Genomic DNA, 24,968 nt, shown 5'->3' on the forward strand with positions numbered 1-24,968 from the left:
TGCTTTGCCTCATCTCACGTGACCGATGGCAGACAGGTGGCTCGCCTCCCCTGGCTGGCGGCAGTGGCACCTGGGCAGGGAGCCCGGGCCCAGCTCTGGGGCTGTGCGCAGGTGACTTGAGATGGTTCCCACAGACCGAGCGCCTCACCTCCCACAGCCACACGCTGACCGGGACGGGTGCCTGTCTCGTGGTACCACTTCCTGGCAATCGATACTTAAACTTCTGTGCTTTGAGTGTGATTTGATCAACCGGCCAGAGAACTCTCTGTCTCTCCGGCTTACTTCGTTTTCTCCTCCTTATCTGGTCTTTCCACTCTCCTTATAAGACTATCTGAAACCATGCCATGTGCATAACTTGCACGTGTGTAAACTCATCGTGTTCTGAGTATAGAACGATGACAGCATCTAATGTTTACTGAGCATTTTTCATTTCACTGAATTCTTACAGTAACACTGGTAAGAGACTCCTTCTCTTACCATCTTTTTACCTGGTAAAAGGTTTTGCCCGCAAACGTCAGAAATGCATCCGTTAATTAACACAGCGCCAACTGCAACAGGGGGGAATGACAGAAACCACGAGGCCTGATGCTTTTATTTTCGAGGGTAGGGTAAATTTTCTTAAGCTGTTCTGACAGCTCCCCAAAGCCTCTCTTTAACCCTAGAATTTATTAATATGGTACTTGAGTTCCTTGCCTCAAAAAGCTTAAAGTACATTTAAAAAGTTTACAGTACATTTAACTTTTATGTTATCAATAAATATTTTTGTCCTTGTTCTGTGATTGTTATTTGTCCTCCTCAGCAGGATGACTATTGATGCTTCCAACGAGGTTGCCTCGTCAGAGTGTGCCTGGCCCTAGTATCCAGCTTCCATCTACAATCAGAACAGCTCACGGTGGTTTTTCATGCAGTCTTCTTAAGAGTTATGCAATTCAAATTCACTAGACAAAAATTAGAAATGAAAACGGAGCAACAAAATCATAGCTCACTGCATTTCAGAACATGAGTGATGTCACGATTTCCCAGAGCCTCTGCCTGAGAGCAGAGTTCTCATCTCGGGTGCCAAGCATCCCAATGAAATATGAAGGCAGGGAGCCCCGCAGAGCAAAATTCATTCTCAGAGTCAGGCAGGTATTATAATACTTTCCTCACTTTTCTGTTATTGCATGAGCTTTCATCCCCTCTAAAAAGAACTTCTTGGTTATACACAAAAGCTAGTCAGCCTGTACACCAATTACACATTTTGCAGAAAAATAAAGTTCGTAAACTATCAAAGATAGAAAAGTTAGTAGGCAACGGCCTAGATGGCACTGAATAAACCACACCAGAATCTCCCCGTTGCCAATATTTAAAAAAAAACTTCCTGATCACCTTCTAAAATTTGGTACATTGAAAATATATTCCTCCATGGAAAAAAAAAAAAAAAGAAATCACAATGTACTTACAAGTTTTTGTATTTCACGTAGAACTCCTCAACTTCTACCTCTTCTCCAGATTCCTTCTGCAACAGAGGAAAATTTCAGGCATGCACTTGAAACCATCTACTAGAATGTTCCAAAGTAACGATTTACTCCCGTGTGGGCACAAACAGGCATCGCGGAAGCGGCACAGGGCGCTCGCTCCTGGAAGGATGAGCATGTGGTGAGCTGCTGGGAGGCCAGAGGGATGAGGGCGGACCATGCGCGCTACCCGATGGGCTCCGGCTTCTCAGACGTGCATGGCTTTAGCTCGTCCCTAACCACATGCAGCTTCATTCACAACAGCCTGACCCCAAATGTGGCTTTCTGCCAAACCCACAGTGCTAAGTAGACGCCAAGTGTACCATTTTCTCAGGCAGCAGCCAATTAGCCACTGCTCTCCTGAATGCCATATGGATTATTTTTGGCCGCCTCACGGCAACTTTACATGGTGGGTTTTGTAATGTTTTAAAATATTTAAAAGACATTTATTCCTCCATATAGTTAATAACGCTAAACAAGAAACCATCTAAAACTAAACCTTGTTCCGAGGCTGTAATTTCAGTGCATCACTATTCACAGTTTCAGTTTGACTCAATGGTACAATTAAAATCTCTCAGACAAGATGTCACATACGCACAGCAGCCAAATAAAATTAACACTCCAAATACGACACCGAGGTGAGGTTAAAATCGTGACCCATCAGCCAAGTCAAGGGTGCAGTGGCGGGATTATCTCGAACGTCTCCCCTGATCCTGCCTATTGTAATGTCTGCAGAAGACACTGCACATATAATATTTTAAGCATCTCTTTCAATATTTTTTTTCCTCTTGGTTGTAGGCTGTTAAACAAGTTGTAATAGGTAATGTTCTTTTGAAACATTTGATCAGATAAATCAGGGATGTAAAAAAATCAACACCACTTACAGATGTCTAGAGATTGCTTTTACACTCTTACAAGAGTACCTGCCTTGAGGGTCACATTTGGCTGCTAAACTGCCTCAGAGGTGCCGCAAAGAAAATTAAGGCAAGTCAGAACACAGCAGAGGGCGAACAAAGGAGCAGAGACTTCTCACTGGGTGACAGACTGGCACCAGATCTGCTCAAAGAGCCTAGAATCAGCCTCAATCCCCAATCTTCAAACTACTGTCAAAGACTGTGAACTTAAAACTTTTCTTCAAAACTATCCCATGTTATCAGTTAAACCTAAATTTTAAGCAGTTTTTCCATCTGCCTAGAGATCACCAGTTAAGAAGACAGGATATTCAGGAGAGGGGTCGAAACCCATTAATATCTGATCCCGCCCTAATGGATCTATAAACGGTCATCACCCTAAAGCAGCTTCTTAAATCAACGTGTTCAGAAAACCATCTGTATCCCCAGATTTTCTTTTTTTTAATTAATTTTTATTAGAGTATAGTTGATTTACAGTGTTGTGGCATGTCCCAGGCTTTCAGGTGTCCAAAACGAGAAGAAATGTTTGCTGGGTGCCCTCAAGAGCAGGGATATAAGCCTGCAATTACTGTATAGGTAAATTCTGGTCGATTCAAGTAACAATCCATCCCGAACTCGCCTTACATTTTTCTAGCCCTTAACATTACCCCGTTCCACTCCCACATTTCAGCAACCATTTCAAGACACAGTATCTTTGCACAGAACTGGAGATCACAGTAGAAAGGCAAAGATAAGACTGCGGTCAGCCAAGGAGAATGGGGAACCAGGGTGAGCCTAGATCTTGTGATGCCTCTCATAGCATATCATGAAATTCAAACCTCGAGTGGAATTCAAACGTCTGGTCTACTGTTTTTGCTTTTTTGATGTTAACTATATTTCTTTCAGTTCTGAAAGAGTTTTTCAAAATTACTTATCTTTGAGGTAGTAAAAAGACGCGCTTTATCCTTTCTATGTTCTGTTATCTCCTGATTTCCTTCTTCCGGATCTTTCCTCCCGTACTGTCCCCTTTCCATCTCGTTCTAAGTGGCCTCACTGTCTGTAACTTCTAAGTGGGCCTCAGAGCACACAGATCAACTCTTGAACAAAGGGGCAGTTTTCATTCTGTCTCGATTCTGCTCCAGAAAGTTCCGACTCTTAACGCCATCAGCTGCCTGTCCCTGACTCTCGTGAACACCCACTTTCTCATCACGATCAGCTATGCCTCTGGGGGCGTGCTGTGGAGATCTCAACAAGAGAGTCTCAGGCTGTCTGGGAGGAGGTGATCAGGTTCTGAGACCTCATTTAGTAGCACCTGGAGCTTGTAGAGAACTGTCCCAGGACCTATTTCTCTTGGATGTCCCAAATGAGAACCCTGTGCTTTGTTTAACTGACCACACATACCGGATCAGCTTCTTGCTCCCAGAGCTGTAAGTAGAGAGCTGTAATAGAGCTGTTTTGCCCTTCATTTCATATAAATATTATCACGCTGGCCTCTTCTGCTTTACTTAGGGCAAAACAATGAACAAAAGTGTGTGCATTCATAAGCTCTCAGGAGCATCATTTTAATTACGCACTAAACGGCAGTCGGTTTGACCAGACTCTCTTGACAGTTGAAAACAGCCCCAGCCTCTACCTCCCATGCCCCAGTGTTCCGAAGCTTTTCCATAATGGGCATATCCGATGCATAACTGAGTCAAGGCACTATTTCTGCAGGTGTGTGTGTGCGTGCGCGTGCGTGCACGCGTGCGCGCGTGCACACAGACACACACACACACACACACACACCACTCAAATTTATTTCTAGGACAGTTACCGTTAAATTTGAGAGTCCTCTAAAGTAATTTTATGTGCTCGATAGACTAGTTTTGAGAAATGTGTATATCGTTTCATTCATTAGACTCCTAAAGCAGTCTGTCAAAATCCTTACTATTCACATGAAATAGAAAGTTCCAAACACATTGAGCCATACTTGTTCCACTGTTCACATGAAACAGAAACCTTGACCAGGCACTAAATCAACTCTTCTGGTCACCTGGATTCTAAAACAGCCGTTCAGCAAATGATAATCCTGTTGGCCTGAAAGAATGAATGACCTTTCCCAAGCATCCTATTACTAAATTAAGCAGTCACACTGGGGAAACGAAGCTAAACTGTAGTGTGAAAAGGCAGAAATTTTGTTAAACAACGCACGAAAGAATGAGAAAGCGCCTTGAAAAAGGTAACAATAAAGCAAAGGTATGAATCCATTCCTACTTCTGGCCCAACCTGCTGTATATTCTACCAGAGATGCCAAATCATAGTTCATTTAGGAAGAAAATAGGACATAATAATACAGAATCCACTTTCAAAACTATTTTTGACCTTCTGGTACAAAAAGGATTTGAACTGTTTTCCCCCAAAGACAGATGGCTCAAAGCAGAAGGGGCTACGTGATGACCAAATGTGGAAAAGAAGAAAATTAACCTTTATACAATCCAAAAGTCCATTCTTAAATCTACCTCGAAATTCAAATACAAGTACCACCTATGTCCCTTGCACTGGGTCTCACACACAGTGATTTGGGTTTAGAACAACATAAGTGCCTGAGCCATCCCTATATAACACGAGGTGCGGAGTCAGGGAGGTTCTGCCGGATGAGTTCTGTGAGTTTGCACGACTCCACCATAATGGCTGATGCTTCTCAGGCTACAGTGATGAGGTCAGCTGATTGCAAAACCTGTTAACTGTCCCCACTACGTGTCGGCACCATGCTGGGGAGGCTCTGAGCCCTTAACCAGTTTCCATAGTGCTGCCAGGGGGAGACAAAGGCACCTTCTCACAGCCATGTCTTCCATTATTCATGGTAATAGGAAACAGACCAGCAGGCATAGTAGAATCCGGGGGAAAAATCTCAAATTTCCTTTGGCTTCTATCTGCTACACTTTCCTCCAATATTACTGAAGCTGATAACTAAAGTAACTATTCGGAGAACATGAGCAGTTTAAAAAGTTAGCACCTGCTAACGTGTACAACCTTCTAATGGTTTTCTATGGCCCTTTATGAAATGCCACTAATCTACAAGCAATTCAATGGGCTCCATACCTCCTTCTTGTTTTAAATCATACCTCAAGGCATAGCTCTCCTTCCAGAGGAAATTTCCCATTAATTTTCTCCATCCTAAAATTCACCTAGTCAGCAAATACTCTACCCTCAAGTACAGTTACCGTGATTTTTAATCTCCTGTGTTAAGAGAAGCCTGGTCGTCTGTAAATGGCAGCAATACCTACTCCTCAACTGCGGGTACCTATCTTTAAAGGGTTGGAAAGAAAAAACAAAAAAATGCCCTCCGGTGGGCAAAACAGAGAGAAAAAGTGATGCCCTACATCATGCACAGTCAGAGCAGCTCTGAATAACAGAGCTAATTATAACCTGCAACCCCCAAACCTGCTGGGTGCGCCTGCTGGAGCAGTGTTGCTTGAATGAAAATTATTATATCCCATCCAAACCACGTGCGATTTATTCAAACAAGCCACTTCAATCCACTGGAGGGGATTATTCTTTAAAGGACATCAAGCCTTCAAATTTTGCCATACATCTACAATTCACAAGTCAACAGTTCTAGAGTCATCAGAAGGACACAAATGCAACCTTTCCAATTAGTTAAATAGTGCTCATTTCTGCCTGAACGGGTGGGAAGTTCGGTTGAGATTTTATGTTCATCAGAGAGGAGATCCTTAGGTTCAGAGAGCTACCAGATAGACACCCCATACACTCCCACTACCTCCACTCATTATGAAAATACCCTGACATGTTGTTCTTGATTATTTTTGTTTGAACCAGAGTTTTATCTTCTGATAAAAATCTATACTTTGAATAACACAATACAAAAAGCAGAGAGTATTGGAGCAAAGGTAAAGAGAAGTTTACGGCTGGCGCAATACCATTTTCAAGGATCTCTAGATAGTATCTGAATAGTAAACGTTTCCTGTTTGATAAACCCAGAAGCTCACTTTAAATCTCATAATTCCTACATTCCTCATCTCTCTCCCTGGAAATTACACTTTGTATACACTTTACATCTTTAAAAAAAAAAAAAGCTTATTTTACATGTCAAAACAATGAGGTTGTCTTCCACACACCTTGAAAGCAATAAAAAGTAACAACTCTGCCTTTGACAATGATTCAAGCTAGAAGACAGACACCTATGTCTAAAGGAGACCATTTTCTGGAGACACCAAACACGGTTTGCTGGAATACGTAAATGCATCTGGATGCCTATGTGCTTCTTCAAAGTAAAGTGTTTTCTCAAACTGGGCAAGAAGGGAAATGGGGGGGATGAAATGGGGAGTCTCCATCAGCAAAAGAAGATGCAGTGTTCCTGGAATTTGTTGTCACAGAGTGTATGTGCCCCTCAGTGACATGGGCACCAGGCTAGTGACAGGTACTTAGGGCTTACCTTCGCGGATCAACATGAATTACGAATAATTTGGAAGGATAAGTCACATTATCTTCAAAAATTACACTGAAAATAGTTCTGTATTTCACTTCTGCACTAACAAAAGAATACTAATATTTCAATTGCATATGAAAAGTATGAGAAAAAACCTACTTGCTAACATGATAAAGAGATCTTCCGGGGGGTGGGGGGCTGGGGTAGGGACCTCCCTAAGAGAGATGAGAGACAGATTCATGGTCATGATTTTTCGGAAATAATATTTATGGAAAAGGCAGCCTACAACTCTAGGAGTCCTAATATATTTCTTTTGAGACGTTTGAGTTCTTGCCTACTCTAAACGGGGTAATGAAGCACTGATTGTTTGCTACATTTTAATTTCATTTTGGGCTGAACATCCCAAAGATTGATATTGGACTAATAAATCAGACAGGATTAGAAACATCACCAGAAGTTTCATTTTCAACAGTGAAATTTTTTTTTTTTTTTTTTTTTTGCGGTACGCGGGCCTCTCACTATTGTGGCCTCTCCCGTTGCAGAGCACAGGCTCCGGACGCGCAGGCTCAGCGGCCATGGCTCACGGGCCCAGCCGCTCCACGGCATGTGGGATCTTCCCAGACCGGGGCACGAACCCGGGTCCCCTGCACCAGCAGGCGGACTCTCAACCACTGCGCCACCAGGGAAGCCCAACAGTGAAATTTTTAAAGGAAATTATAAAGCAAAAAATAATGTAAGAGTCACACACACACCACAGGTTTTGATAGCTCTACACGGTGCTTACCTGTTTTTTTACTGAACGACTACTCATAATTTTTTCTACCACTGGACCGTCTGCATCAACAGATTCCTAAAACATAAAGTGGAATGAATGAATCCAAACAGAAAGTATTTCATTCTAAGCTGTAAAAGCAAGAAATCATTCCCTTTTGCACCTCCTTCCATACCCTTTAAATTCATACCCTTTAAATCACTGGGTACGATCACCAGTGGGGAATATGACTGAAAAGAACAAAAATCTCCCTTGCAGAAAGGCAAAAGGAAGAGCTGTGTTTATTACTTCATGATTATGTGGTTTAATTGCGTGGACTAGCACGGGTCCCTAAAGCCAAGGAGTGTTCAGAAATTCCAGCTGCCAAGAGAAAATGATCTCTGCGTGACAGCAAAAACATAACTTTTCCTCGTCTGGACCCATGGGGTTAATATACTCATCATTCTGTTATTGTAGGCAGCTTTTTATCTATGGAGGTCACATAAAACGCTATATAACAACAGAGCGCAAATTACCAAATAAAATACAAAACTGTATTTAATGTATTTTTCAATGGGTTACCAGTTTGTTAACTAAAGCACAGTAACAGTAAGAAGAGGGCTTTTGTTGGGGGGGGGGGGGAAGAGCTTCACAGTAATCAATCCTCCATTACTACCCATACTTTATACAAACTCTTTTATCCATCACTTACATGGCACAGAGAATAAAGTAGGCCCTGCTGGGTACTACAAGGCAATAATTTCATAAAGGGGCTCTTACAGTGCCAAGCAGCAGGAGACAAGCTTGAGTGGTTTATTAAAGTCCCAGAAGCTACAGCACTGAACTCTCGGAGGTAAATTCAGCCTCCTTGCATCCTAGGTCTGCCTCATCCTCAACAAAGACCATTAATTCTCCAAAATTGTGTCAAATTACATATCACAGGCTTGTACAAGAATAAATCCCAGTGAATGGGGCTTTTTAAAAGACACTCCTAAAGGACTAATTTCCCATAGCGTGTTCACCAACACGAGATGAATGTTCGCAGCTCAAAGTCCGACGCTTCTACTGAACTTCTCAGATTCCAGCTATAAAATTTCCAGCCCATCCTTTCATTTTTTTTTTTTTTTTGCGGTACGTGGGCCTCTCACTGTGGTGGCCTCTCCAGTTGCAGAGCACAGGCTCCGGACGCGCAGGCTCAGCGGCCATGGCTCACGGGCCCAGCCGCTCCGCGGCATGTGGGATCTTCCCGGACCGGGGCACGAACCCGCGTCCCCCGTATCGGCAGGCGGACTCTCAACCACTGCGCCACCAGGGAAGCCCTCCAGCCCATCTTTTGAAATGCACACGAGAACTGCACAGGCCACTCACCTGCGGCTCCGACTGCGAGGTTGTGGAGGGCGAGTCTCTCCCAGCAGCGTCTGCGTCATCGGCCTCCTCGTCGGAGATCTTGAACTCCAAGTCCTCGGTGTACCGCTTTCTCTTCACCTGCCTGCTGGACCGTCTCTTCTAAAACGAAAACCCACAGCCTGGGTTTAGAAAGCTGTTGCTCTCCCCCTTCTCAGAATGGCACGGTACATTTATAAAATAATAATAATCGTAAAGAAAAGCTGGTGACTTTAACCCTGCAAATCACAGAAGATATCACAGTGGCAACAAATATAATGGAAATGGGGGCAATCTGAAGCCAGGCGCCTCGGCCAGTGATGGCCCTGCCACTCCCGGGTACGTGACCTTTAACTGGGACATGGAAGTAACAATACATCTTCCTCCTCGTTCAGCCGGTGAGTTGCTCAAACGTGAAGGCAATACTGAAGCTGGGTGATGGATATGTAGGGGTTCGTTATACTATTCTAGTTTTGTATGTTTTAAAAATTTTCCCCACAAGAAAAAGTCAAAAAAAGTGAAGGCATGAGAAGATAATTTGTGAATAATAAAGTTCTAGATAACTATTGTTACAGTAGTATCCAAGGTTCTAAAACTATCTCAGAGACCCAGTTAAATAGAAAGTTTGTATTTTCATCTTGGTCCTGAAAGAAAGAGTCTGAACATTTTTAAAGAGCTGAAGGATTGAACGGCAGAATTTATAATAAGTGACTAGGAAAAGGAATTAAAAAAATTTTTTTTACTGCACTGATGAAAATGTGAAGGACTGTTACTAGCTAGTATTAATAGGATTATTGGCAAAATGGGCCCTCTCCCACCCAGTGGTCAAAATAGAACGCAGTACACCTTTGCAGGACAGTGTGGTCAAAACGTAAAACACGCCCATCCCCCTTCCCAGCAAGCACACGTCTAGTAAGCTACATGACGCATCTGGGTAACATCTAGCAGATAAATGGTTAAGTAAAAAGAAAAGCAAGTCAAGTGACAATAGCTAGCTTATAATTCTAAGATTACAAAAAAACCTTGTGTATCTATTTGTATGCGTGGGCGATAAATATATAAACTCCTCCAGAGAAACATACTGTAAATCCTGTTTACTTCCCTACACTCAGTGAATATTTGCTAAAAAATGAATGTATACGGGTATGTTTTCAATAACAGAAAAAAATCTGAAAAGACACAACAAACTGTTAATAGCTATTAATTCTGGAGAGTGAAATGAATGGAGCAGAAAAAAGGATTTTGTACTTTTTGTTCAAAACCATTCTAGATGGCTTGACCTTTTTGATATAGAAATAGTTTTGTCAGTTAATTAAAAACAGACAGAAATAACCTTCTCATTAATATGTGTATGTGATGACATCTCAGATAACTCTAAAATGACACGTGTAAATTTTAAAACCCTGTTCAATTACAACTCATGGGTGAGTTGGCAAAGCACATGGAAGAAATAAAAAGAATACTGAGAAAAGTAACACTGATACTAACTGTTCTCTAAGAATTATGAAATAAACCCTTCTGAAGAGCCTTTCGAATTTTAAAGTTGGGATAGTAGGGCAGAGAGAGGCAAATCACCCCACCGTGCAGACCTCAGGAGGGACGGGCATGGGACCTACGGGGCACAAGTCAGGACCAACAAGCCCCCGTGCCATGTCTCAAAGAATGGGAACCACTCAATTTTACTGTATTAAGTTTGTGCTCGCCCTGCTCTCAAAGGGGATGTGAGACAGCTCACATTACGACTGTGTATGATAGGACCGTCAGATGGGCAGCTCACATTACGACTGTGTATGATAGGACCGTCAGATGGGTCATTCGAGGCTGTGAACTCAGCCCTACAGCCAGGGCTGCAGAGGCACGATGTACCCCTCTGACGGGAGGTATCTGGTGTGTGTGTGTGTGTGTCGGGGGGGGGGGGGGCGGGGGACGGACATCTTATTAACAGACTTCCTAGCGGCTCAGACGAGAGGGAGCGGTGATGTGGGCCAAAGGCTCCACCTCTGACCCTTCTCTCTTCTCCAGCCCTGCACAGAATAACCAGTTCCACGTGGAGGTGACACCCAGGCCCGCGGGGGTCCTACCACCGTCCATCTTGCCCCACGTCACCAGGGGCAGTTTGACCTCGGGGGTCCAGGAGCTGAGTGCCCACGTTAGAATGAGGCCAGGTTCTCACTGCGTGACCCTGGACGAGTTCCTTTAGGGACCTCAGCTTCCTGGTCTGTAGACTAGGGGTAATGATAGTAGCTGCCTCATCTGTATACTGTGAAGATCTCCTACGAGAATTCACTGAAAGCACTTAAAACAGCGCACTTAAAGGGACATGTTAATGCCAAATGCAATTAGTAGGATTACAGTCATCAGTAACTAGCTCCACCTTTCCAAGGGAAAATCAGAAAGCAATGAGGCTCTGAAGCCGGGCTACGTCATACGGCTTCCCTCCTCTTTTCCCAAAGCTGCTCTGGAATAGCTCCGCCTCTTCTGCTTACTTCAGCATCGCCTGCTTCTGGCTGTTAGTTTCTTTAAGATATAAAAGCCTATTATCAGGAACAACATTTTAATTTGGTGAAATTTAGTATAGTATCTATATTTCTTTTGATATATCAATTTAGCTAAATGGAAATGGATGAATCTACAGTTTCACCTTTCTGTCATTACTGTACACATCTGTGATGTTTCATCAGGTTTCCATGGTTGGGGCCACACTGCCCTAGTATTCTTCCAGCACAAGTAACTAAACATCCTTGGACAGAGTCTAAGCTTGGACAGAGTCTAAGACAAATCTACTTTACACTAAATCCCACTCTCATATTAAAGAAATGTTCCAGTACAATAAAAACAGAGACTTCTGTTTATTTTTCTAATAGAAATGTGCATATTGGTGAATATAATGTTTATAACGGAAGTTTCCCCTCATATCAACTTTGTGTTATAAATCTATGCAACAGTGATAGGGTTAGTAATAGTGGATACAAGGTCACTTCATAAGAGTAAAAGAAACCCCAAAATACAATTAGAACTCAACTTTCTGAAAGTTTTAAATGTTATATGGCTTCTCTGCCTTCTAAATAATAATTGATCTTAAGTTCATTTATTTTGGATATCAAGGTTCCTTTCCCAATTTCCCAACATAAAATAAAATTATTTACCACGTAATAGGCTTCTTTATGGTCTGTTAAAACTATTGTTATTTGAAACATTTGGGGGAATCAAAATAAAATATAAGAACTGCACTGAAACCAATTGCATTGAAAGCTCAAAACTTTTGAATTAACACTACAATAACAGGTCGACTTGTTAAACTTGGATCGTTTTAGAAAAGTTTCATATAGTTAAAACAGGTATGCTGAAGAACAAATTTAAATGCGCTACCACAATCTCACTGTTGTAGTACTTTGTGACACAAACTTTTCAGTTTGTTAAAAGAAAAAGAAAAAGAAAAAGACATGGCATTTACTAAAGTTTAAACAAGTTGATCATAAAACTCAAGAACTTTAAGCCCTTTACGCGTGTGCTACAGGAAGAAATACAACAAACAAGCAGTCAGCGTCACTTCCTGTGTTGCTGTGATACAGAAGAGACACTGAGAAACATGGACCTGTGTGTTTACTGATATTAGCTGTCTGACCCGTGACAGTTCAGCACCAGCCAATTAGAAAGGATGCACGGATGTTCATTTGCATTGATTAGCATTTTTCTATAACTGAAATGCAGAAGGAAAAAAAAAACACCACTAGTATTTCATAAAGTCCATTTGAGTCTGTGTTAATGCAAACAGACTTGTAAAAAACAGCAGTGTTTGTGAAAGAACAACAGAATTTTCTTGACTTGTGTGACAGTCTTCTTAGTATTGTCCAAATACTACTGCACAAAGGTCTTAGTTTAAGCAAAAGCAATTCAGGGGAAAAAAGAAACACCTGTGGGCATACGGAATAAATTCAAAATAATTAAAAATACTTCAGTTTAAAACCCCCTGAACAATTTTTTAAAAGACAGTTACTTACCTTCCCAATATCTTTTCACTGATATGGAAAGTTAGAGGAAATTACAAGATTAAACTCTGCCAGAGTTTATCACTATGTTAGTTATAGAACCAAACCAAACCGAAACACATTCATTCACACACACACTCACTCTCTCTCTCTCTCTCTCTCTCTCTCCCCGCCCTTTCAGGTCCTCTAAGGTTACGTCGTTCTGTGAAGTTATAGATATCGGGGAGTTCTAGTTAAACACACACACACACACACACGCACACGCACACACACACAATCTATCTGAAATTCTTTAGCACGGAGCTGTATATTGCAAGTACTTTGTTTCTAACTTTTAAGCAAATCAGTAGGTACAGGGAGAAGTGCTGAGAGTGTACCAAACCACTAGAAAAGGTCAAACCCGCTTCCAGGGGCTGCTTGCTTTTCTAGCAGGATCCTCAGTAACTGCTCCTTGATAACTTAGATGTCATTCACAGAAGCCACATTCCCAGCCATCCCAGAGGACCAAGCTGGCATGCTTCCAGGGAACATAACAAGGAAATAATGTTTAACGGTCACGTGTAGGGGTCCCTTACTTACTGTCCAATCAGCGAAGGCAGTGTGCTTTACGCACAAGAACCTAAATTCCTGATGTTTATTTCAGGGCCAGTTTTTCTGACTGATTCCTATAAAAGTCTCCGAAAGCCAGGAGACTCTAACACTGGAAATTTGTGCGGGGCTGCTGTCCAGAAAGTCACTAACTTGTTCAGAAACTTTAGTGTTACACAAATACATCTCGACTCTGACCGTCAGATGTCAGAAACCTGAAGACGAGCTACAGATTACACTGGGACTTTCTGTTCTGCAAAATAAAAGAATTGACAAGGAACCAAACTTAGCAGAAAATCAGAAATGTGGGTGAAGCTTTAAATGGACCAACATATTAAGACTATGTTAACACTAACATAAACATCAAAAGATACATGTACAGAAATAAATGAAGAGTCTCAGTTTTATTTATCACAGAGTCAAAGATGGCAAAACCAAGAAGTCAGGAGTTTAATTCCGGGTTGGCCCCCCAGCTCTCATCACTAGGGATATAATGTTCCAGGCGACAATAAAGCCATCTCTACGGCAGCTCTATAACAAAGCCAGGGAGGTCCAGTGCACTCGATATGCAGCTAAAGTTACCCACGCTAAACAACCACAGCTCGGGATCAGAATAATGGTATTACCTGAACACCTGGGTCCTCGTCTTCTTCAGGAGGAGGAGATGATGGGGGTGTTTTGTCTAAGTCTGAATTCTCAGAACCTTCTGTTTTTCCCTTGTTGGCCTTTTTCTTCAAAGCACTTGCTTCTGAATCAGGTTTCTTATTACTAGAATTCAAAGTGGATCACTTAGTGTTCACTTTTTAACAAGGTTTTCCGTACGCCCCACGCCTTACATTTCCCACGTCAATATCCCTAAAGTATCGATAACAATTGATAAATCAATGCATGTGGGCCATCGAGAGTTAAAGAGTACTCTCAATTAAGTTTTTACAGCAAAACCCCACACTGATGACCTTCAGCAGATATCTGACCTAATGAAAAACTGCATGCAAAAACTCCTAATACCACACAGAATACATCTGTTCATCTAGACAATGCACGATCCCTGCCAATACACCAAGCCATAATGACAGCCTGAATTAAGAAATCATTTTGCTATCAACTTTTTAAGGTACCAGAAGATGGTTTTTAAAACTGTCAAGGAAAACCAGGACAGAACGATCACTCCTTCTGTCTCTTGCCGATAGTTTTAAATACTCCTGTTTAAGTCCTTTTCTTGACACCACTACGAGGCGTCCTCTTTTATGACACTGATACATTTTTATCCAATTTATAACCTTTTAAAACTTAACAAGATATATAGCAATTCCTCTTCTACATAAACTTATTTAACGCTGTATCCTTAAGTAAAAATCAGCTTTATTTTGGTGCTAGACATTTTTTTTTTTTTTGAGGTAGTCACGATGGCCTTTTTTTCAAAAGCTGGGTCTCCAAAATACAGAAATATAGCAAAGTGACCCCAGCAATTCAAGTGCGCGTTCCATAGTATGTTTCCATCAAATGTTAACAGGATTTGAATGTTACATAAGTCAAAAGACAAGAATGAACTGTATGAAAAAATTTTTTTAATTTAAGTTTACTATCACCTTTAGAACCTTTATTTGCCATTCTTTTAGAATGCACACTTGGTGCTGCCTTCCATACCAATTTCCAAAACCCAGCCCCAAGGGTTTTCTAATATTGATTATTACCATTTACTATCCAACATTTCAAATAATCCAACCTCAGTAATAATTATTTTTACTATTTCAAGAAAGCCTAAAATTCTAATAAATTTTTGAAAACAAAAGATACATTTCGAAAAGCTTTGAAAAGTTTATTTAAGTTTGTAAATTCCTAGAAAAGTATGCTGTCAAACTTTGTAAATTCCTAGAAAAGTATGCTGTCAGAATGCATTAAACAGTATTTTTTTTCAATCCCAACAACTACAAAAGGAAAAGAGGCCAAGATACCAATATGCTTTTATTTAAGTAAAGCATGTCATGTAAAATGTTTCAAAAGTACTTAGCATAATTACACACCTAAAAGGCATTTTTGTAATGAATAAATACAATATTTGATAAACTAGTCATTTTCAAATACTCAGAGCTTGTTTTTATTTTGTTCTGTTAATATCTGAGCCTAGTAAATGGCCACATAAGGAAAAAACTTACGACAATTCAGAGTATAGCAAGCAGCAGTTAGGTTTAAAGAGTTCTTTTTAATTTACAAATAAATAAATAAAAGGAGTGTCCTAAAAACTTTAAGCCCCCAAAAGATCCACAGAAAGCGTATTTTTTAAATTAAAAAAAAAAATCCATACAACAGTTCTTCATCCAACTGTCCTAGTGTTTACGCTACACATGGACAGAAGTCTCCCCTACTATGAGGCTCCATTTCCAGCATTTATTTCCGCTCTAACTGCCACAAATTATACAATACTACAGCTGAACGCTGGGCCCCTTTCCTTTCATCTGCACGCCAAGAGCAATCAGATTACCCTGGTAACCAGCGGTCACATGACCAGCACCTGCTCTTTTGGCTGGATGCCACTGACTAAAGCCATCTGCTTCCCTCAATCAGCTTTCAAACATTCTCAACACCTGCGCTGCAGTGTTTTGTGGTTTCTTTTATCAAATCAGTGCAAAACTGCTTCCAAAACTTTACATATTTCTCAAATTTGTTTAAATCAGAGGTAGGCCTGTCACGGAGCTGAACCACTGCCAGGTAAAGAAAGCTGGCAGCAGGTCCTTCCCCAGTGCCCTCTCCACGCCACAGTGAAGGACACAATTTGATTTAGTGGGGTTCCTGCACCAGGGGTAAACTGTCCTACGGGAGAAAAAGGCTTACTGCCTCGGAGCCCCCCAGAGCCCAGGTCTGAGGAGACGTCAATCTGCTGGAGGAGAGAAGTGCTAATGATGTTCCGTCTGTCCCAAGGATGCACTCTGTGGAACCTCCAAGAACGTGCAAAGTCAGACAGGACCTCTCCAAATGCCCGGACAAAATGCCTGTAGCCAAGGGAAGCAACCACCCCAGTTCTGATGACTGGAGGATTCTAAACTCAGCGGACCTTGAGCTATTCATGCTGCCCCGAGACATCTAAGCATTTCCTTGCTAACATCTTCTCGTGACATCAACGTACAAATCAAAAACACACCAAGCAGTCAAAAAAGCTACAAAGTCTTCAATGTTCACCCCAAGACATTACAATCAAAGACAAGATGAAGTTATTTACATCAGATTGCCTTTGCCACTATTTTGCAATAAGCTCATTTGGATTTTCAACTGTTATATTAAAACTGCTTTGCCCCAAAAGAGCTAAAGCCAGAATTTTTTTTTTTTTTTTTTTTTAAGCCAACGAGGAGCACTGATTTCAGACAGCCCTCAGTTCAAGTTCCAACTCTGTCATTTATAACCTGTCTGTGACTCGGGATACGTCATTTCTTTTCCCTGAGTCTCAGTTTTCTCATCCATAAAATGAGGTGAGTAATTACATTTTGCTCCAAGATTCGACCTTTCCAAGCACCTGGCACACTCGACTGGGAGCTGTTCTCTGACTGCGGCTCAGACCCACGGGCGGAATCAACTGCGGAGACTTAGGGACGGGACCCTCTCCGTCGTGACCACATCACCTAGGCCACGTGAAGAGAAGGAACAGCCTTTATCAACAGTCTCAACGCCCGCCCAGAGGCCGCTCGCCTCTATACCCCTGGCCCCTGCTTTACTTCAGACGCGTATCATGTCCCACCCCGACCGTCACAACGGCCTCCCCGCCTCGTCCCCGTCACCAGCCAGGGGCAGGGCCACCCGCCATCAGACTGCTGGCGAGAGGACACGTATCCCACGGCCACAGCCGCGACCCAAATCTGTAAGGTTCAAGGCTGGTCTTTCGTAATGTCTGAGCCAAAACACAGCTAGAATCTGGGGAGCCTGAACGCACGAAGAGAGCAGCTCTTCCGGTTGGGGAGAAGGAATTGGTACTTATTCACAAGGACAAGCCCTCAACCCGACACTACGAGGTCCGGGACGAGGCCACGGGCTGCCTGGCGCAAATCCAGAACCTCAGGGCGCCGCCAACAGCTGCAGGGCTGGCCCCGGCCTGACGCCCCGCCAGCCAGGACGGCCAGAAGAGCCAGCTGTGCGGGGTCCAGCCCCGACTGGCCGTGGCCCGGAGAAGCCCCGGCTGCCTCCACACGCCCCCTGGACCGGCCCTGCCCGCCGCGTCCCCGAGCTCTGTGGCTCAGTCCTGACGCCCGAACATGCCCTGCGAACCCAGCTCCAGGCACCAGCAGGGCGGCCCCGCTCACACACAGACCCGACCGAATCATTCCGCCCAAAGCCGCAGCCCCACGTGTACTGACGTCTGAGATTCTCAGTGCGCGGTTTTTATCATCGGCAACGTGAACTTTATTTTTCTACTTTTCCCACACCCCAAACTCTCCACCCTCCACCCTGCAGATATACAGGACCGCTCCCAGAAGCGTACGCGCATCTCTCCTCCCTCCACTGCCCCTCGCGCACTCACATCTGCAAGGCTCAGCTGGACATCACTCAGTCAGAGAACCATTTTCTGGCCACCAAAGTCTGGATTAGTAAGATCTCACACTCTCTGCATGCCACGTGATGTACCCCCACACAAGGGATGTTTAAAACACACAGTACTGGGTGGTAACATTACTGCAACGCAGTAAAACCAAAGCGCCAGGTGTGTGTGTGTGTATATGTCTTTCTCCAACTATCCTGTTAGCTCAAGAAGGAAATGTGTCTTATTTATCTCTGTATTCCTTGTACCTGGTCAGGTGGGCTACTTATAAACTTTAGCTGACCAATTAAACAGTACGAGTAACCGTGAAATCAACAAACACATACACAGCCCTGACTACGTGCAGCTAAAGCGCTCTTCTCCTTAACTCATTTACGAAAACCCCACGCAGATTCTATCTTTACGAAGCTCAGTAAAATGGGGCTAAACTACTAACAAAGTAGAGTGAAACCTAGCAAGTTTTCAAACCCCGTACATCTGTATACCTCCCCTCTGGACTCACAGAGTTCTTTCATTTCCTGACCCTTATCGCCCACCATTACTGACCCTTATCGCCCACCATTACTGGTGAGGCCAAGATGCAGGGCCACCCCCTCGTGAAGCTAGGCGGGCCGTTGTACTCTTGGAAAGGGTTATATCTTTCTGGGGATGCTGCTGGCCACCGTAGGGCCACCATCCCTCCACCAGCTTTACTTACATGTCACATTTCACCATGAGAGGGAGGTCCCAGTGGCGGGCAGCGGGATATTCTCAGGGTCCATGGCTAAGTGACACTTAGGTCACCCTGCCAGACCGAGCTCTAAAGTTCTGTGGTTGCCTCCCCCAACCCCAAGTGATCAAAACCTACACCATCCTGATGAAAACTCCAAGCAACAAATGCTGGGTTCAGAGAGGAGGAATCCACATGGAGGGAGTCATCCCTCTGGAAGGACATATTCAGTGTATGGCTGTAAGAGTCCACAACGATGGGCCCAGTGACAGTACCTGAAGTGGGGCTGGACACATAAATCCAAGCTAAGATAGAGCATGTAAATAATGAAGTCTTTTCGGTGAGAAACGAGTACAGGTTTTTTAAACACGACTTTATGCAAAGGGCTAGAACTTACTGGAAAGCCAGCTAGCTGCCCTGATTTATTACAGAGTGCAGTGAAACATGGATAAGCACCAGCCTAAGGGTCTAAGTCCTCGAAGGAAAGACAGTTTGAAAAGGAACCGTATCGTGGAGCCAAACATAACGAGAGGAGTCGAGTCAGCGGGTGAAGCTGTGTGGACAGTGGCGGGGTTGGGCGGAGCGGGGGCAGCGGATTCTCCACCACACAGACCCTCGAGACAGGACACGTCAGTGATGGGCCCCCTCACACCGGGGAAAATCAACCTGGAGGCTCGTGAAGATCAAACAGGTCCGTTTTCAGGAAATCAAGCCGAAGTGTCACACTACCATCTTTTAGGAGAGCAGAGAGTATTGAAACATATCCTTATATTTTACATACATAAAGGCCTTTTAATAAAAAACTGAATGTCATGGATGAGAAGTGAGGGATGTCTGTGGCACAGGAAGTGTATGGCTTGTCGTGATTCAGAAAGATCACATACGATAAAATACATGAGTCGCTAGGGTCGCGGTCTCAAGGCTGGTAGGAGAAAAGCGTCTGGCCTCTCAACTTCAGGTTTTCCTCTAAGTTTTTAAACAATGAAAAAGAAAATTAAAAGATAAAGAGGCAAACTAAAAAAGCGACAAGATCAAGGACTAAAAGTTTAAAAGGATCAATGAAGGCAATATAAAATGTGATACATCATAAAGTAAAATAACCCAACAAAATAAAATAAAAATGTTAAAAGTCCTAAGACCAAAGTTTTATTTAACAGCTAAACTGGGATGTGATAAAATGCAGGTGACAGAATAAACTAATGAAATAAGAGTCAAGACAAATTCTGCACGACAGACAAGAAACGCAGAAGTCAACACCACCTTCACACGAAGGCCCTTGGAGCTCCCTAGGCCAAGGGCCCAGCAGCGGTCAGCAGACGGTCCGAATGCTTGAGACTCCCTACAAGGCAGCGCAGGGCAGAGAGCATCTGGGCAGGATCGGGGGACAGGAGCCCCCGTCCGCCCAGGCAGTCAGCCCTCGGGTGCTGAGCCGGCCCCCGACTCCTAAATGCCACCCACAAATTCTTCACCCTATGCTTCTGCTTGAGAAAGAGAAAGAAGGAGAGCTGAGAAGTGGAAGAGAGAGGGGGTTGGGGGAGGGGGCTCTATTTTATTTCTGAACAACAAATTGCAAAGACAAATTATCAATCGAGTTTTTAAGTTCTCTGCCTCAAAGACAAATAATTTAAATTGTTACACCTTAGGTAGCTCTTACACGATCAAGTACTCCTGAGGTACATTAACTGTGCTAAATTTCTAGGAAGGGAATAGCAAAGTTAGGAAAGACACAGAAACCCAACTTGCTTTCATTTAAAATGTGTATTTCAAACTCAACAGGCCTCGCCTTCACATCTTACAATCAAACTGTGCAAGGATAAGGAAACAGGGTCAAAGAGGTTACACGCTCGGCCCAGGAAGCAGCCGTCCCAGGACTGGGCCAGAACCTGCCCGGCTCCAGAGCCCCCGTCTCCGTCCTGGGACCGGCCTGAAGGTCTCACCTCCTCGTGGAGACGTACTATGCGTCCAGCACTGGCCTGGCCTTTTGCGGGACCCTCCAGGCCTTGGAAACCTTCCCCTGGTGAACGCCTCTGTTACTCCAGCTCATCCCTGGGTGGCCTTCCAATAACATCAGAACCCTGTCCTGAGGAAAGCTCCAGTTGACCATTTTATAAAGAAGAATGTTTTTAAAAAATGAAAGAGAAAGTACAGTAGATAGTTCTCCTGAAAGAGCTAAACCCATTTTTAATGTTGAATATACTGTAGATGGGGGGAAAAAAAAAAAAAAAATCACAAAGCCACGAATTATCATTGAAAATCTAAAGGTTATTGAGTTTTATGGAATGAATTAAGATCCACCAGAAGTAAGATGGAAGCAAAGTCTGGTGAGCTGATGTGTTATCCGATCCCAGAAGCTCAACAAACATGAACATTAGCCCCCCAGCTCTGCAGCACCACCTGGCACTGCAACACGGCAGAAAGGATCGGGCAAGTCAGACATCACACGACCTGTGCAGAAAGCATGCCTTTCAGTACCCTTTTACTATGGGATATTCTTCCAAGGGCCAATACTTGGCTGTCTGTGCCAAGTCCTAAGACGCCGGCCTTACTCACGCCCAGCGTTCCCACGACCCAGGACGGGGAGAGTGGGGACAGCGTTAGCAGCCAGAAGCCCACTCCCTGGATTCATAAGTATCTTCTCTGATCCGCCAAGGTGGCTATGACAACCGGTGAGACGTGCAGCCCACCCTCGGTTTAATCAGGTGAGGTATGAGGTATGTAGGTGGAGAATTAGGCAGAGCAAATGGCAAGGCCTACGAGGAGAAAACCTCACCACCTACCCCAACAGAAGAAGCATGAAGTTACATCATTCCTACAGGAATCGGGCTACACATAAAATTAGTAATCTAATGGAAGTTCAAGGGTGTTGCCTTTCTAAAATTAAGAGAGAGAGAGAGAGAGAACAGTGTCTTTTTTCTTTCTTTTGCCACAGCACTCGGCTTGTGGGATCTTAGTTCCCCGACTAGGGATCGAACCCGCGCCCCCTGCAGTGGAAGCGCGGAGTCTTAACCGCTGGACCGCCGGGGAAGTCCCACAGTGTCGTTTTTCTTAATTTGAACGCTCCAGCTCCCTGTTTAACATTTTAGAGCTCAGTCACACGGACTTCCACGGAAAGGTGGCTGAAGCAGAGGCCGGCCTCTCACGTGACTGATGCTCTCACAGTGGCTTTGCATCCAACACCCCACAGGGGGCTCTGTCTGGGCAGAAGACAACTAGCAAGAAGATCTTTATGTACCACGTGACAAGTTTTGCATCTGCACAGAACTTCATACTTTTCAAAAGCACATTCATATCCATAGACATTTTTAACGATAATTTAAAAAATCAGCCTGTGACGCCTCCTGCTCTTTATCTTCCGACTCTGACATCCCCAACACATCTCCTACGGCAACACGTGCGACACCCTAAAATTCCACTTAAGAAGACTTCAAAGGAAGGTGTCTCCAGAAAAATGCCCCTTTAACATCCTCCTGCTGCCCAGGGCCTCCTCACCTCTCACCTCTCCTCCGACGGGTGCAGTGGGACCTACCTCACCTCTCCCACACAACCACAAGGCCAGCAGGCCACCGCTCTGAAGTCTACTGCAGCTCCCTGGACGGGCAGGAACAAATTCCCACCAGGCCCACTGTGGCCCATTCCTGCATCCGGCACAGAGCATGAGTCAGCAGAACTTGCTGTTTAGGGTCAATGACGTTGGGCATCCGTCCCCGCCAGGGAGCGTAAAGGGAATCACGGGCTATCAGAGACGTCAGGGTCTGAACTGAAGGCGGCTGACAGCTCCCTCACCGCTCATCCTGATTTAAGACAAATCAGATAGAGGAAGGGTCACAAGGTGGCCTGTCACTGGCCTTTTACATGTACAAGGAAGTCTCTGAGATGGTTATCCTTCCTTTCTCGAAGGAAAGGAATCCCCACGGGGATCAAGAAGACCTCACGGCCCGGCGCCTTTGTCAAAGAGAAGGCAATCTTCGCAAGGGGAAGGGGGCACCTGGTTGCACCCCTGGCCCGGAGCTTGGACGTAGTGACCAGGAGCGGACAGGGCAGGCCGGTGGGCAGACGCCTGATGCTCACGGACACGTCTTCCTTGTTCCTCGCCAACACCTAAAGGGCTCAAAAGTCCTTTGTAACCACATGCCAAAGAAACCTACACTCTCTTCTGCTGGTACAGTATCCAAAATACCTAATTCAGTCTGTTCAACTATCCAATGTCTTGGGTCAAAGCTAAGTCACGGCACGTGAATAAAAGAAAGAACAAGAAAATAGAAGAAGAAAAGCTGCTGGTTTCATTTACTCTATTACCTGATGGGGAGATACCTGACTATCTAGGTTTTCTGTACTCATTAGCAAAACAAGTTTAACGGTTTGCTTTTGTGTCTGAGAAATTTTACATGTATAAGAGCCCATTAGAAAATATGTATTAGTTACTCAAGATACACCACCATTGGGCTTGCTGGCTGAATAAAAATATTTCTCAGGTAAATGCTGCTACTCTTTTAGATCATGATTGAGAAAACAATATCTGAAAAGTTAACTAAGTTCCTCAGAAGAAAGTAGCAACCTAAATATTAAGGACAGTGTGGTATGCAAAAAATACACTTAACGTGTTTTGGGTACTTTATATGTCTTTTGAAGTAAGAGTGGTATGTTTACTTTTCACAGTTTAAAAAATATATATCGTCACTCTTAATTGAGAAGCAGCCTTTTAGCTTCCTATTAACTTTAATACTGGGGGTGGAGAGGGGGGCAAGGGCCAGATGAGTTCCTAGAAACTGCATTAGAAGCAAATCTCCACGGCTTCATTTAAATGAAGCTTCAGTAGTCAAGTCACAACCTTTGGCTAAGTTCCCTTCTTTATGTACATTCAAAGAATCTTTATATAGCTAAATGGACCACTAAATCCTCCAAGAGTCATTCAAAGGAAGCACTTCCTCCAAATTCTCTCTCATTTCACAAGGCCCAAGCATACACAACAGAAAACGCATTGAAAGAGAAGACCACGAATCCTCGTATTTCAGCTCCGTGAATCCTTCCATATGCAAAATGGCATCCTCTCCAGGCCACAACTGTCTTAGCCTTTATTTTCAATATTAACCGTCAATATTTAAAAGCTATAAAGACACCTGGGGAAAGCACTAGACAGGTAGAAAAATATATATTTAATGTAAAATGGGAAGAGGGGAAGAAAGATATGGTCCTAATTAGAAAAGAGGCATGTGGTCCATTTTTTTCACCAAGATTTTAAATGTCTCTTTTTGGGGACTTCCCTGGTGGTGCAGTGGTTAAGAATCCGCCTGCCAACGCAAGGGACATGGGTTCCAGCCCTGGTCCAGGAAGACCCCACATGGCCACGGAGCAGCTAAACCCGTGCGCCACAACTACTGAGCCTGCGCTCTAGAGCCCGCGAGCCACAACTACTGAGCCTGCGTGCCACAACTACTGAGCCTGCACTCTAGAGCCCGCGTGTCACAACTACGGAAGCCCACGAGCCACAACTACTGAGCCCACGCACCGCAACTACTGAAGCCCATGAGCCTAGAGCCCGTGCTCTGCAACAAGAGAAGCCACCACAATGAGAAGCCTGCGCACCGCAACCAAGAGTAGCCCCTGCTTGCCATAACTAGAGAAAGCCCGCGCGCAACAACGAAGACCCAAGGCAGCCAAAAATAAACAAACAAACAAACAAATAAATAAATAAATGTCTCTTTCTGAAATGCTGACACCTTTTTCTGTTTCACTACCATTCTATATAACAGCTTCTGGGCAGATTCTTTTAGGTTCTCCTGCAGAGGCAAGACAGACCCAATTATATCTCAGTTGCCAAAAGGGCCAGTGTGCTGGGAATGGCCCCAAATTCAAGCCTCGGTGGCTTTCAGGGATGACAGGCAGTGAGAAGGACACGGTGAAGGCACACAGAGAAACTCAGCCCCACCAATGACAGCCACCTTTCTCATGTCATTTATGACAGTATGTGAATGACGCGAAACCAGCTCTCTCCTGTGTGGACATAATGCAGACCCCCAGCGGGTCACTGCCGTCACCAGCCGCTCAAAGGGCAGCACGTTTGTTAGGAGAATCTCACCAGTGATAAGGCATAGAGGGCCAAACAAGAAAGATGTGAGTAGTTCTACAGTAAATGTTTCCTTCCATTTCTGTTTATCCCCTCTGCTTCAGCCCTCTGTAGGAGAATTATTTTCTGTATAAACAAATTCAT

The 24,968-nt window shown here is 43.9% G+C and overlaps 1 protein-coding gene across 3 annotated transcripts in view; it reads right to left on the reverse strand.

The window, feature by feature from the left end:
• The window catches only part of CHD7 (chromodomain helicase DNA binding protein 7), a 177,842-nt gene that overhangs the window by 53,098 nt on the left and 99,776 nt on the right, over window positions 1–24,968 (reverse strand). For all 3 annotated transcript variants that reach the window (XM_029222949.1, XM_029222950.1, XM_029222948.1), the window contains exons 4-7: window positions 14,153–14,294; window positions 8,935–9,072; window positions 7,600–7,665; window positions 1,443–1,498 (exon numbers count right to left, since the gene is read on the reverse strand). In XM_029222949.1, coding sequence (XP_029078782.1) covers window positions 1,443–1,498; window positions 7,600–7,665; window positions 8,935–9,072; window positions 14,153–14,294 — 402 coding nt within the window. The remainder of the gene's footprint in view (window positions 1–1,442; window positions 1,499–7,599; window positions 7,666–8,934; window positions 9,073–14,152; window positions 14,295–24,968) is intronic.

The sequence above is a fragment of the Monodon monoceros genome, unplaced genomic scaffold (assembly GCF_005190385.1).
Source record: "Monodon monoceros isolate NGI ecotype Baffin Bay Population unplaced genomic scaffold, NGI_Narwhal_1 Super_Scaffold_14, whole genome shotgun sequence".
Lineage (NCBI taxonomy): Eukaryota > Metazoa > Chordata > Mammalia > Artiodactyla > Monodontidae > Monodon > Monodon monoceros.